Source organism: Patagioenas fasciata, chromosome 17 (assembly GCF_037038585.1).
Source record: "Patagioenas fasciata isolate bPatFas1 chromosome 17, bPatFas1.hap1, whole genome shotgun sequence".
Lineage (NCBI taxonomy): Eukaryota > Metazoa > Chordata > Aves > Columbiformes > Columbidae > Patagioenas > Patagioenas fasciata.
Genome location: NC_092536.1, coordinates 1,797,247 through 1,811,848, shown reverse-complemented (window position 1 = coordinate 1,811,848; position 14,602 = coordinate 1,797,247). Strand labels below are relative to the sequence as shown.

The 14,602-nt window shown below is 42.5% G+C and overlaps 1 protein-coding gene across 2 annotated transcripts in view; it reads left to right on the top strand.

Annotated features, from left to right (window-relative positions):
• The first annotated feature begins 7,309 nt into the window (after nucleotides 1–7,309).
• ADGRD1 (adhesion G protein-coupled receptor D1) overlaps nucleotides 7,310–14,602 on the top strand; it is a 118,333-nt gene continuing 111,040 nt past the window's right edge. The window contains exons 1-4 of one of the 2 annotated variants that reach the window (XM_065851683.2): nucleotides 7,310–7,998; nucleotides 8,096–8,132; nucleotides 11,501–11,584; nucleotides 14,091–14,186. In XM_065851683.2, the coding sequence (XP_065707755.1) occupies nucleotides 7,828–7,998; nucleotides 8,096–8,132; nucleotides 11,501–11,584; nucleotides 14,091–14,186 (388 nt within the window). In that variant the 5' untranslated portion in view covers nucleotides 7,310–7,827. The remainder of the gene's footprint in view (nucleotides 7,999–8,095; nucleotides 8,133–11,500; nucleotides 11,585–14,090; nucleotides 14,187–14,602) is intronic. The other variant, XM_065851684.2, reaches the window with a different exon arrangement.

Genomic DNA, 14,602 nt, shown 5'->3' with positions numbered 1-14,602 from the left:
GGCAGAAAAAGACCAATTCCTCTGTGCTTTAGAGCTTGCTTGGCTGCCGGGCAAATAATGTGATGTTAAACTTGGAATATCTTTATTACTGAAAGGTAGGATTAATATGATAACCCGTTTAACAGACTTTGTGGGACATACTGATGAGCCAAACCACCGACTACGTGTCTGGTTACTGAATATTTGTAGGAATGTTGAAACAAGGCATATTATTTGTACCAAGGCTCTAGCACAGAGCCTAAATCAAGTTACAAATTTGAGTGCACAAGGCAAATACTTATAACTGGGTTGTGTGGGTGACAAGGACTGAAAAGGGCAGTTAGAACAAAAACTGAGTGTGAAGTTAGATGGGCATGAACAGGAAGCTCATAAGGTGGTTGCGATCAATAACATCAGAAAGAAAAGGTTGGAGCAGTGTCCTGTCACAGTTGTCCAGGTGACAATCCCTGGTTATGCTCTGCAGTGCTGGGATCTTTTCTGCCATAGCTATTTGAACTTAACACAAAGTCTTAAGTTAAAGACAGCAAATGAAGTGACAAATATAAATGGTTCTTTGCTCTGAGCTTCTTTTTCAGGTGAGAGCTTGCATGGGCCGTGGGCCAGTACCACACACTGATTTTTTCTTCTTTTTTTCCCTTCCCAGTCCCTATTTCCTCTTCATGAGCTTTTCACCACGCAAAACCATCCGTAACTTGCTTTTTCATGTCTTGGGGAGTTTTGAAAATAGCACTGGAGGGAAGCCACGTGTGTTTTGCTTATACTGAGAATATAAAAAGTTAACTTTCCCATCAGGCTTTTTTTTTTTAATTTATGGATTACACCATTAAAATAAGTTGTGAAAATTTCCAGCTCTCAGATTGGGTTTGCAGTGCAAGGATTTAGGGAGAGAGCTTTGTTTGCGTTTATAAACAAAAAGATGGGTCACGATAAACAAGAAATCTTTCTCTGCGTATATTTTTGGTGGTTTTGACGGCCTTTGGGTGCTTTTATCTGTTCGTGTTGTGTTTTAGGGCAGGACGGTGGAGCCGCGGGTCGGCCCTGCGGTGCCGCTGCCGCTCCGCTGGATGGAGCGCACGCTCCGTGCTGGGAACCGACACCAACGCGGCTCCTGGGGCTGCGAGCTCCGCAAGGGCGCCGTGCGGATGCTTTTCGGTAGCGCTTGGCTGCGGTGGGTGTGCAGCAGCAGGTGCTAGTGAGGAGAAATTGAAACAGTGTGAAATAGACCACGACAGTGAATTACAGGAGGGTTTTTGCCATCCTAATGCTGTTTGCGTTGGTGCTGGCATGGGCTTAAAAATCAGAGCTTACTATGTGGAACCAGGCAGCATCTTGATAATTGACAGTGAAGTATAACTTTACCTGGAAAAAAAATAATGTATATGTATTAAGTGCTGATCTTCAAACCTTGCTGTAAAAGGAAAATCTGTTAGGAATAGGCAATAGACAAATGTTGCACAGTCCTGTAGTCATGGCTTGATCTTGCAGCCAAGTTACAGTGCGAATAGTGAAATGAACGGAGAGCTTGAAGGCTCGGTGTCCTGACTATTATAGCTCCTGTTTTCCTGTGAAGAGACTGTAAATAAGCGATAAATGTTCCTCAGACCTTCAGATGTGAAACTGGGAGAGCTGCTCTGTGCTGGTTTTCTCTGGCTATGCGAAGCAGCTCCTTAGACACTCTGCGTGTGCCCTGGGTGCCAAACCTGCTCTCAGATGTCAAACCAAAGGGAAAAAAGCACAGAGGGGAAAGAAATGTGCACGTTGGACAAAGAATCCCAAAACTCTCCTGAGAGATTCACTGCACGGTTCTCCACCACAGAGCATTTAAATTAGGGCCAGGTTGGTGTCCAACACGTTGCAAGAACTGTACACAAGTCAGACTGAACGTGCACCTGTGGTTGCTGGGCAGCGCTTCAGGTGCTGCTAAGATACCATCACAAAAAACTTTGAAGACATGGACCTAAGAGAAAACAACTGATTTTGTTCTGTCACTAACCCTTGTTGTGCACAGGTCGATTTTGCTGTAACTTCTGTGATTTAAGTGGAAGCTGCGTGAGAAAACGTACCCAACACCCTGCAGCTTGAAGGTCACTCACCAGGTATTGTTTTGCCATTTTATTATAGGTGAATAACCTGGTTTGTTTTTTTTTTTCCAGGTCAGGTGTTACTACAGTAAACAGGGACCTTTAGTAACATATAATGGATAAATACATTTAGGCATGTAACAGTCAGTGATGCAGATTGAAAGACTTGCACCCCGGGGCGAGCACTTCTCTGTGGTGTAGTTTATTCTGCTTTTTAGTTATTTCAGTTGGCTACTTTTGCCAGTGCTCTTCAAACGCTTTGGTTGTAGGTTTTTAAAGGGCTGGGTGCTGTCTCTTCCATGTGTGTGTACAGCTAAGGGTCCTGACCTGGGCGCCTCAGTACAGCACATGGGAAACAACGCTGTTCTATGTAAATATTCCACAGCAGCCTCAAGGAATCAATGCAAACGAAAACACACGGGTATAAAACCTTCTCTGTTGCCTTTGTGAAATGGAGAGAAGGAAATAACGCTATCTGCTTGCGTTAATTACGCTTTCAAAACGTATTTGTGCGCCAGTTGCTGTTGAGCTTTCTCAAGTGGATCCTTGCTGCTGGTGGCTTGGAGGACTGATGCTTGTACCCCCGAGCAATGGATAAATCCTGCTTCTAAATACAATACATTTAAAACCCGACACGGTAAGTTTTGTAATGCCATTTTCACAGGTACTGCCTTGACTACAGAACTGTTTTTTTCCTTATTTAATTCTACAGATGTGAACGTTGGTATGGTGGGTATTTCTCGATGATTCTGTCTCCTGCTCTTCACCTCAGCTGACTCTGTGCTAAAACAGGCTCGGAGCCCAAGAGGGAAAACAGTCGCTCAAAATCAGTATTTCTGACTAATTAGGAAAGGATCTGAAGAAGGTCGCATCAGTTGTCTTTAGCTGCAAGTGACATCTGAAAATGACAGTGATTTAAGGAGCCAGTGGAAGTCACCGTGAGATTGACAAACCCTCTAGGAAAAGAAAAGGAGGGATTTTCTTCACCTCCGTATCATCCATTTTCATAGTCAAAGTCACAACTTGTATGGCTGATTTTATTTTAGTTTGCTCTTCTGCAATATGCATTAAGAACAGTGGAAGGTACAAATGGGATATGTTTGTTTATTTTATTGAAAACATGTTAAATTTCTGGTCAGTTCTATGATTCCAGGGTGCGTCTTGTGACTTTGGCATCTTTGGGCTGGTGTGGCCAACACATGTGAGTGATTCCTCTGGTCTGTGAGAGGAGCCAAGAGCAGCCCTGATGCGGAAGGGAATTGATGCTGCGCTTTGGTTCTTCTATCCACTGAGAGATTCTGGAATTCAGACTTTGTGCTTTTAAATTAATTAATGAGTCGCACTTCAGGTTTGATGACTCTTCAGCTTTTATGAAGAGCACAGATTTGGAAGTTTCTGCCACTGCTACAGCCAGTTCTGATTTCTGTGTTGCTTTCGCCACTTAAATCTGCAGCGAGAAGTGCGAAGGACAGGAACTGTGTATTCCCCATAGAATGGAGAATCTTTAATATGTGCATCTAGAGCAGGCTCAGATGTTCTTCCTGAGAAGTAATTTGCAGGTTGGCTTCTGGGTTTATTCTCCATTTGTGCGGTAAACTTGTTGTTTCACACAGCGGCGCAATGAAACTTTCATGGAGTTGCTTTTGCCCAGAAGAGCGAGAGACAATTAAGTAGCGCTGGAAGGGGGAACTGGCACAAATTCCAAAGGCAAAATGTTATCATAGCGCAATATTCCTGTAATTGGGAAAATCTGACTACCTGAATGATACAAAAAAAAAGCAGTTACAGGCAGTGGCTTTTTGGCAGATAAGGTGGCTTAATTCCATAAGAAAAATAATTTGTATAATGTTTTATTTATACAATTATCCCATTTTACGTAAGCTTGACATTAAGGCTCAGATAATGAAAGACTTGATTAAATTTTATCTTTGGGATTTGCACAAAAGCCATAATTACTTAGCAAAAATCAAATGTTTTCTTCATTATACAGAATGAGATGTTCAAGGCAACCGCACAACAACAGAACCTGACGCACAGGATGACACCGTAAATAGACAATAAAGAGCAATCCAGTACCTATTAATTAGCAAGTGGGGCCTCATCCAAAGGAAACTTACACGTCAAACTCATTGTGTGGTGGTGTTCACCTGCTCACTTGGTCTTTGAATCATCAGGCTCTTCATGTTTTCAGAAAGAATATATAAATTAAATCAGCTTAACTTTACACATACAGCATGACACAAGTATTTTCATCGGATTAAGCCTAAATAGCATTGCCAAAAAGTTGTATTTCTGGCATCAGCCAGCAGCTTCTCATCTTCTTAATTGGAAAAACATTTTTCCATGACAGCGTTGGCCTCGCGGAGTCAGTTCCAGGGTTTTTCTGTTTACTTTTTCTTCAACCCGAGCTGTTCGGTTTGTCCTTTTCAGCGTCATCAACTAAAAGAAAATGTTGTGTGCTGTTTTGATGAACGCGGTCAACAGCATTTCTTTGATCACTCGATGTGTCCAAGGACCGGAGTGGGGCCATGGTGGCTGCTGCTGCCCTTCTGTTGTCTTTTGTTGTGCAAATAAGAACTGAAACACCTGAAACTCTTTTACCTGTAGAGGTTTTTTCATCGTGTTTGTGGTTCTTTGGTCTGAGCTCTTTAATAAGAGCTGAAGTGGCTCCTTCCATCACCCGTAGCTGCTCCTTCAGCTTTATGGTTGTTGAAGGTCACACGTCAATGAGAATCATCCTGCTGTTAATCACAGTGATACAGATGTCAATAAAATCTGTATGTATTTATAACTCTTGTGCTAGTAAAACCTGTATCTCTCCCATATTATACATTCTTCCAAAGGCAGCACAGGTTTGTACAGCTCTAGAAAAAAATCTTTATGTATAATCCTTTCCCATAATGTCTAGAAACTCTTTTTTATGTATGTTTTGGGTTCACTTCGAATTGCGGAGCCTTGAGTTGAGAAAGCACAGGAGGCCATGCATGTTTTCATTTAAATCAGACTTGTCACAGGCTGGACTTTCACTGGTGGTTCAGTAGAGCCCTGGTGTGTGTAATGGGGGGGTAACAACTAAAGGGGTGCTCAGTGTGAAACACCTGAGAACAGACACCACCGAGTTCTTCCAGCGCCCAAAAAAGTGCTGGAATAACAACTGAGATTTTTGCTAAACCTTGGTCTTTCAAAGTCTAGACCCTCTCTCCCAAAACAAAATGAAAAACCAAAATCCGGAGGCTTTCTGCTCGGTTTGGGGAGCCCGTTCTGCTTGTCAGCGAGTGCCGGAGCTGCGGAGCGGCTCCTTTTCCCTGCCGAGATGGGGCAGAACACCAGGAGGTTTGCAGGTTCCCCGGTGCGGTTCAGGGGGTCACAGCCGCTCCTCGCTCGCCGTTCCCCAGCGTGCGCAGACCTTTGTGCTCTTATTGACGTGCAAGCGCTCACAATGAACGTTATTTCACCGGCGGGTTTTCAGGAGCGATCAGCGCCATCGATTGTTCCGAGCGCGGCTCGGCCGCTCCGGTTCGCGTGGGGGTGCTGGTGCTGCCCCTGCTCTGTGCACCCTGCGCCTCGGCTTTGCGGAACATCACAGCAACACCTTCAGAACTCGCTTCTGCAAATGAGCTCCAATGTCTGCTTGCAATTTGCTGTTTCCACAAAAATTTTTGGCAGCCGACATGTTTGCTTGGATTCTCACTATTGTTTTGGTAAGCATATTCTTTCCCTTAACAGGCCCCTCTTGGCAAATATTTCAAATTCCTGTCTTTCTCTTTTTACATTTTAGCTTTTCTCGGGATTTTTAGCTTCGGCTCTCGGGTATTTCTAAGGGTGGCTCTACTTGTTAGTATGTGATGCAGAATTCCTAGGGCTTACACACAATTCCTCCTCGTCCTTCAGGATCTGGAGGAGGTTGTGGCTGACAGTAAAGAGGGGAGGAACCTAAAAACCCAGTGGAAATAAGCACAAGTTGTAACGAAGTGGGAAGCTGCATTTTTGTAAGAACAGAAATTCGAAAATTTCAAAATTTTGTTGTACACCCTAAATCAGGGTTGCAAACAAAATACAAGTTTTATTTTAACACTGAAATTTCGTAATATTAAACTTTGGTAACATTGAAACGTTCACGCAGCGTGAATGTCTTAAAGCTTCCAAAATTGATGTTGATCTCTTCAGTCCTCGGGCCCTGGAGTCCCATCTAGTCAACCAGTCATTTGCAAGGAGCTAATTACTACCAGCAGCTTTGGAAACTCATTATAGATCTGGGGAGCCGGCTGGGTAAATCGGAACCACAGCTACTGCCACGTGTTGGGCTTCCCACTATTTGAGCTCTATATCAAGTGTTGATGGAACCCTCTTTTATCCTAAGAGTGATGGGTGACTCCAGCCAAGAGCCTGGTGCAGAGGTTGTGATAAGGCAGAGGATGTTTCACTGCACAAGTAAGCACCTGGGGCTGAAAATAAGGTTTAATGTATTGGCGGAACTTTTGGCAAAAGGCAAATACAGTAATTTAAGTTTTGCTGAGATGTTAGCGTGGTCCCATTCAGGTTTTTGGTTCCTCGTCTTGCCTACGTCACCTTTAAATGGCCTGTGTGAGGGTGAAGAGAGGATTGACGTGGAAATGCAGGGGAGGGATGAACAGGGATGGAAAGCTTGTAAAATGTTAAAATATTACTCTTTCAGTTTATTTCCTTCATAATAAAAAAGCACTTGGAATGAACCGTAAACAAGCATTTGCCACAGAGGAGCAGAGCACGTGAAGAATACCAACTAGTACCAACTAGTTCTAGCTGCTCTTTTACATATAAAATGATGGTTAATACTTGTGACGTGGTTCAGAATGTAACTGGGAGGCTCTTAATAGAAAATGTAAGTATTTTTTAATACAGAGCAATTAAAGTAGCAACTGTAGAAGTATTTTCCTAATTCTTACTAGTTGTGCAACTTCAAGCAAAACGGTGAAATGACTCAGTTTCCTATTCTCGATAGAGACGCAGTAACATTAATTCCTCAGAGTGCCATGTGATTTAAATCGGTATTTTTGTTGGGTTTTTTTAAAGCGATGTTTCCTCAGACAGAAACACAATCTGTTGTTTTAGTAAATCTCTGCTTTCCTCCCCAAACCCCTGTTTTCTTTGCATTCGGAGCCTTGTTGTGGCTGCGGTTCCCCTGGGCGCCGCTCTGTGTGCTGGAGCTCGCTCCTCTCCACTTGCTGCTGGCGGTGTTAGGACCCAGCGCAGGCAGCACAACGCGATATAAATAGAGTCCCAGAATGGGACAAAGTTTGAGAAGAAAGGATGACGCCATCCCCCAGCTGCTCCCCACCCAAAAGGGTCTGGATGGAGGTGCAAACGTGAGCGGGACGGCGAGGAGGGAGCAGCTCGTCCAGCTCCGTTCCTGGGGAAATCGTGAGCTCTGTGCCCTGCGTGCTCTAAGGAAACTCATTTTCTTGCTGGCAAAACTAAAACTGGCTTCGGATCTCCCGCAACGTGAATGTAATTGAAAGGAAAAGACAACCATAGGAGGAAAGCCGAAAACAAAGTCTTTTTGGCACAGATCACAACAAACTTTTTGACTGCTTTCGACGGAGCAGAGCAACTTTCGGATCTGATGTGCGTCTTTTAACTTTCCTCCGGTCGTGGTAATTTATTAATAGCTAAATGAAGAGATCAAAGTGCGAAGCAAGCAAATACTACTCAAAGGCTCTGGAAGGATATTTTGTCATCCCCGAAGGAATGGACTTTTTGTACCTGCATGGAAAATGTCCTTTTTCACACAGAAAGTAGCAAAAGAAAACTTATGACTGCGATCTTGCAGGAATTTGATTTCAGTTGTACTTTTAACCTTAGATACACCATGGAGAACTTGTTATCTCTGCTCTGTTGTTGTTATTCTTTGCTGATTTTATTTCAGTACAAACACCAGGTAATGTTCTGACCTTGGTCGGTACCGAGATACATTTGGATTCCTTTTGGCGAGTTTTGCCACACTGGGTCTCATTATGTAAATGTTTTTTGTGCAGGTGTCTGGAAACTCTTCCCAGCTACCCAAACACCCAGGTAAGCAATGTTCTATTTGCATTTGATGCCAGTGTACTTACAGATTTATTTGCTTTTTTGGAGCTACTAGAAAACCCGTGGTCCTGCATTTGAATGTCAGCTCTGTATTAAAACTGTAATCGAGTCTGCAGTGCCAGAATGTCCCAGTCGTTTTAGATTCTGCAACCTACCTACTCCGTATTCTGCATAGAAATGTATTGGGAGAAAAACACTCGATATGTAGAGAAATCCTATGTACAATGTGTTTGATACTTTTTTGAGCAGGAGTTTCCGATGACACCTCTACACGGACTATTTTCTTTCTTCCTCCGTGTGCCGGTGCTCAGCGGTTCCAGTTCATTGATCTACGGTTGATGTGCAGTTAGTGCAGTACTCGAGCACGGTTTCAGCTCATCCCCCTCCTGTGCTGAAGTTCTGATTGCTTATAGAACATGTTAAGGACCTTCCATCTGCTTCCAATATAGAAAAAAACCTTACAGATTCTTTGGGGTCTGTGTGTGTGACTGAATTCTGCTGTCTATAGAAATAGTTTAAGCTCAAGCCTCATGGTGGTGTGCAAGTACAATTTTACTGCTTTACCAATTCACGTATTGCTTTGTGCCTCTAAGTTTCAACCATATGCAATTATTTTCAAAGTAAAACGCAGAGCGATGCGGAAAAGCCATGTTTGCTATTGCAACCGCTTCGGCTCTATTAGTTTATTTTGTTCTACCTTCATTCAAAAACAATGAAATAATCTCATTTCCTATAGAAATTCCCCCCCCCCCTTTATTTTTTACCTTTTAAATGTAAGCTCTTTAGAATACAGCTGCTGCTCATGAGTGTGTTTGATGCCAGCCCTGGCAATGCCTGTGTCATGATGCTGCTACTACCACTAAAATACTTGTGACAAAGTTTTTAGCATTAAATCACTTTCTGCTGGGGTTTTCCTTTTCTATTTTCCCCTATTAACTTCATTCTTTTCTCCCCTGATACAAAGAGGAGATGTTGATGGGAGAAAGAAACATCTGCATTCAAGCCCACTGTGGAACAGCAGGCACATCCTGTGCTCTGCAAAATGGAGCTGGCACTGTGCTGAAGGTCGGGTGGAGGTGCCTTAGCACAGGTTGCAAATGTGGATGTTCTTAATATCACCGAAATTCAGAACCTTCATTTTGTCTGCAGCAGCCAGAATACATTCTTGGAAGATGGAACTAAGCACATACCCAGATGTAGTTGATGTAAATGCAAACCGCTCGTTCCTATATCCCATTTCCTCAGTGCGCTTTGCTTTGCTCAGCTTAGTTGAGTTTGCTTGCCTGGAATTTTTCAGATTGGGTTTTGTACTTGCTTGTTCTGCGTTGTTACTCTCTTACATTGGCAGTAACTTTGTCCTTTTGTTAGCGATTCTGCCTTTACCCTTCAAATATTCAAAGGAAACCTATGGCCACAGGACCTCCTCTGTGCCTCAGCCCCATCCTACCTATTGATCCCTGTGTTCCCTCTCTGGGGGAAAACCTCTGTGTCAACTGCAAACATCTCTAGCTAGGTAGGCTAATAATAGATCCTGGTCAATTATGAATCATTTGTTAGGTATCTTTGGTACACTTGAGTTTGGAAGCAAGCCTGAGTAGTTTGTGTATCCTCACAAGAGGCAGAGCTGCTTTTCATTCCGTGCTCTCAGATCTACAGTTGCTGCTTGTGATGTTTATCAGCTTCGCACCATCATATCCATGGTGTTCGCATCCAGGATGACAGAGCGGTCATCAAGCTGTTCGATCTCGGGGGTGAAGAACGGTGTGGGGATAGGCTGTAAATGTCAAAGGACGCTGCTCCTGATGTGGTTTAGTTTGCACAGGAGGTGTGGGGCGTTTTATAAGTTTTGTATGGCGTATGAAGTGGCTTTTAAGGAACTTATCTCTACACGCTTCGCACCTCAGGTTCTTGAAATATTGCCTGGGAATGAAAAATGATTGTAGGGCAAAGAGCTCCAGATATGCTGCAATATAAATACTTGCGCTCTCTGTGTCCCTGTCGTCTGTCCTCCCTGTCCCCCTCTCTCCTAAAGAAAAGATTAACTCAAACCATTAATAATAGGATGATATGCCATGAGAGCAGACGGAACACATTCTCACTTGCATTCACAGTAAAATTTCTGTCTATCTGTATCAACCTTCTAAAACTCTCTAAGATATGGGAGATCACAAATTTATTTCAGCACAGCTGGTTAAAATAATTATTGTGAGAATAAAGGGTTTCTTGCAGCTAACAAGATAATAAATTGCATTCATTTTTTCCTACATTATTAATGCTCTGCCCTGCAAACAGAATTGTTAACACAGAACTCTGTTGCTTTGGGCAGCCTACTTCTGGTCAGGGTTGTGTAGTTGTGTCTCCTAAAATCTGTTCAAACTCATCAATCAGATTGTAGAGATAAGTCTGTCAATGGAAATCAACTGATGCTTTGCTTTTGTCAGCTTCTCCACCTGTTGCTAAGGAGGATGTTTGGGAAAACAAAACGTTCCCACCAGCTCCATGGAGTTGTTGTCATTTTGGTGCAGCGGAGAAGGTTCTGAAGGAGCAGCTAATGCTGTATGGGGAGGAGTCGACTCTCTTCCATATGTTGCTTTATGTTCCAGAATGTCTTCTCTTGTGGAACATCAGGTTCCTTCTGCGAAAGGATGTAGTTCTGCTATGTGACCTTGCTAAGATGTGAGAGACCAGGAGGGCCAGAGTGTGCAGGAACAACCATACATACGCCTGGATCCTCATCCACCTCCGGCACCGAGTGCTGCTCCTCACTGGCTCTGCCCAGTGTCTCTCCATACACGTCCAAAGTGAAAGAACCATGTAGATTCACCTAACCTGAAGGTGTTGCACTGGTGTTCCAGTGAGGGTGGAAAGGAGGGGAAGGTTCCTGGGAGCTGCAGAGGTTGGGTTACGCTGGAGGAGGCAGGAGCGGCGTGTGCAGGGGCTCAGTGCTCCCCATCTGTTCCCTTCTTGCTGCTTTGTATTGACCACGGGCTTTTAAAATCCTGGTAAAATCTTAACATGACTCTCAAATGCCTTCTCAGCTGTTACATCGATAAATGCTGCCTGGTACACTAGCAGAGATCTAGTTAAAGGTTATTACACGTTCTGAGTGCAATTAGAACAAAAATCAGTTGAGATTTAAAACCAGGTTTTCCTCAGTGCTCAATCAGATATCTGGCTTTAATCTCCTCTGCCATTCTGATTTATGGACTTGCTTATGTATAGTACTTGATTTACATAACATATGTTGTTTTATTTAACCTATCGAACCCCTTTATTGTTCTCTCCTGCAGAGACTTGTTACAGTCCCTGTTGGGTCCTACTTTAATAACCTCTTCATCTGTGTTTCTTGGAAGGGTTCAAAGTTCTCGCCTCAGCTTCCCATTACTGGCCATTGGAAGATGTGGATGGAATTCATGAGTTTCGGGATACGAATGGAGGTAGACAAAGGATTCCTTGACAATGGCAATAACATAAGTATTTGTGTCAGTCTGTAAGTAGATGGGAGCAGGAGACATGAAAAGGTTGGGTTTTGTACCACAGCAGTTGAGATTTTTCAGTCAATGTTCTTGCAGTGCTCCAATGTCCAAATGACAATGTATTTGTGAACTGATTTTTACAGAGGATTCTCAGACACTTTATGGGCTGTCTAAGCATTGTTAAGGTTATAAAGAGAAAAGGTTTATGATCCAAAGAGTCATTGAAATCACGTTTTTAGTTGGTTTGCTACATGCATAACATGCACTAATACACTCATAACTGAGATTTTGGCTGTGCCAGCAGTGTCTGCTGCTTTTTGGAAGGAGTTAAGTGTCCAGATTCTTCAGGCACTCTTCAAAATCGTATGTAGCATTCACAGAAAGAGAAGTGTAAGCTCTTACCTGAGTACTTCTCACTCATTTTTTTGGTACTTTTGGCTATTTCTTACAAGCAGCATTGCAGCATTAGTTCAAACTCTTTTCCAATGTGGTGCAAGGGAGGCTGCTGGTGGCTGTAACATCTTCACCAGAGAGATCCCTGCAGAAGATTGAATCAGGAGCTCGAGACGTTTACAACCGCACATGAAAAGTGTTAGAGAAGTGCGAAGTTATTGCTATTAATTACACAAAAATGGCAACATCACTCTGCTCCTAAGTGGGCAGAAGATCCATAAATATCTAAACCCTTTCATTCCAGAGGTGTTCAAGTATTTTAAGCTTAAACTTCGACCCATCTTTTCCACAAAGTTTCTTAAAGGAATGAAATGGACTGACCAGAAATAAATCTGTGCAACACTCTGCTCCCATTAGAGGCTGATGGCAGCATGCCCATTGGCTTCAATAGATTCATAATTTGGCTTACAACAAGTTAACATGAATTCTCTCACACTGTTAAAGTCAGTTTCTCACATTGGACTCCATATAGTTTCAAGAAGAGCAGAACACTCCATATCTAGTGCTGCTTTGGCGCCCGTGTTACAACGGGGTCACTTTGAAAGTGATATATAAAATATAGCTCCTGGGAAAATGACAGCTGGCGTTAGATTGTTTTTCAAATTATGTTAAATTACATTATCTCAAAGTTCAGAAATCTTTTCAGTAGTACCTTGGAAGAGATGAAGCAGAATATATCAAATTCCTGGCCCTCCAAGCCGTCGTTTGCAGGAATGGGACTGGCTCGCATGAGCAACCTCCTTTGACTCCTAGAATGACGCTGTGTTAAATATCTTTATAAATGAGCCAGCTGCATGACTTTGCTGAAAAACGTTTGGAGGACTTTGTCCTGCTATGATTTGCCAAGGATGCCAGTATCCAAAAGCCTTTCTCCCTGCAGTGCAATTCTGGCAATTTGAATTATTTCCTTAATGTTGTAGTGCATAGTTCAAATTCTTCTGAGCTGCTTATATTGTGTGTTATAATACACATATTATTTCAACTGCCTCCAGCTGAAGTTTTATGTATCTGTTATCTGACTTTGATATAAACATTTTCGTTGTTGTAATCTAATGCAGGTGACAATTTGCTTGTTTTTGATACCATTCTGATTACACAACTCTTCTGTTTATTGCCAGAGCCTTTTTCCACTCATCATATCATGCAATTATTTTCATTCCGTGTTTTCCCTCTTAAATCCTTGAAGCACCATCACCTGTCCGTCATGTTAATCCATTTCATTGTTGAAACCATTGTGTGTGAAGCCAGATTTGTATCTCTCAAGGTGTTTGTGTTGCGAGAGTGTCAGCAAATTAATGTGTTGGTTATCACAGCAGGGACACAATCAACTTGAAATACAGCAAACAAACAAACGTGTGACCATGTTCAGGCTTTTTAGCTGACCACCCATTTTTCATACATTTTTTCTCCTGAGGCTTTTGTGTATGCAGGTGTTTTCTATTTTTTAAGAGCATTTACCTCTCCCTTCTGTGAGCTCAGTCGGGCTAAATCCCAGATCAATCTTTCTCTATTTATTTTCATGGGCTTTCCATCAAGCTCGATTTGCCTGCCCACGGTAAATAACGACAGTGCACAAGATACTGTTAAATTATCGAAATAAAAAAATACTAGAGAATAAAATCAGATAAAAAGTCAGGGTTTTTTTTCTTATATTTAGATGGAATTTCTTGTGTTTTAAATTGTGCCCATTCCCTCCAATCTGTTCACCGGGTATAACTGAGGGAGCCTGGCGCTATCTCTGCACCTCCTGTTGGGTGTTGGCTGAGATCTTGTTGGTCTCTGCATTGTTGTCTCTTTTTTTAGGCAATCCCTAAACTTTCGGAATACTGGATTTGCTTCACTGCTATAGTTAGAGAGTGCAGTGTTCATATGCACACGAGTCCTTGGGAGCGGTGCTTGTGTGTTAATTTGTGTGATGTGTGCTGTGTTGAGAGATATGAACTGGTCATTTCATTACTGATTGTTTAATCATAGTTTTGCTCATTCGCTTGTTTTCTTTTGTTGTTCCACCCAGCTCTAAGAATCCACAACTTCACTGTGCTTCCTTCCCATAACTCTACCTTTGTATATACCAATGACTCTGCCTACTCTAACTTCTCTGCAACTGTAGGTGAGGATTTATGTCTTTTTTTGCTCTGCATTTGTCAAGCTTGGCTGGTTCTTGTAACATTGGATTCCAAGTTAACGCTGTTTCGGTTCAAGCGGCCCATGGGAGGATGGGTCCCAGTGCTTCTCCAAACCCTAAAATATATATAGAGAGAGCTCAAAAGAAACAGAGAGATGACATTTCAGAGGAATGTATAAGAACAAATAGGTTGAGCTTTTTCTTTTCTTTTGAGGTTAAAAGGAAATAGAAGGCATCTGTTTTTCACCATTTCATAGTAATTTTTAAAGGACACATTAAAAAAGACAAATAAAAGCAAATTTGCGAAGCCTGCAAGTAAGATCTTGTCAATTATGCCATCTCTGTTTAACACGTTAAAGAAAAAGGCAAGCAACAATCTGCGGAGTTGTGTCCTTTTGATG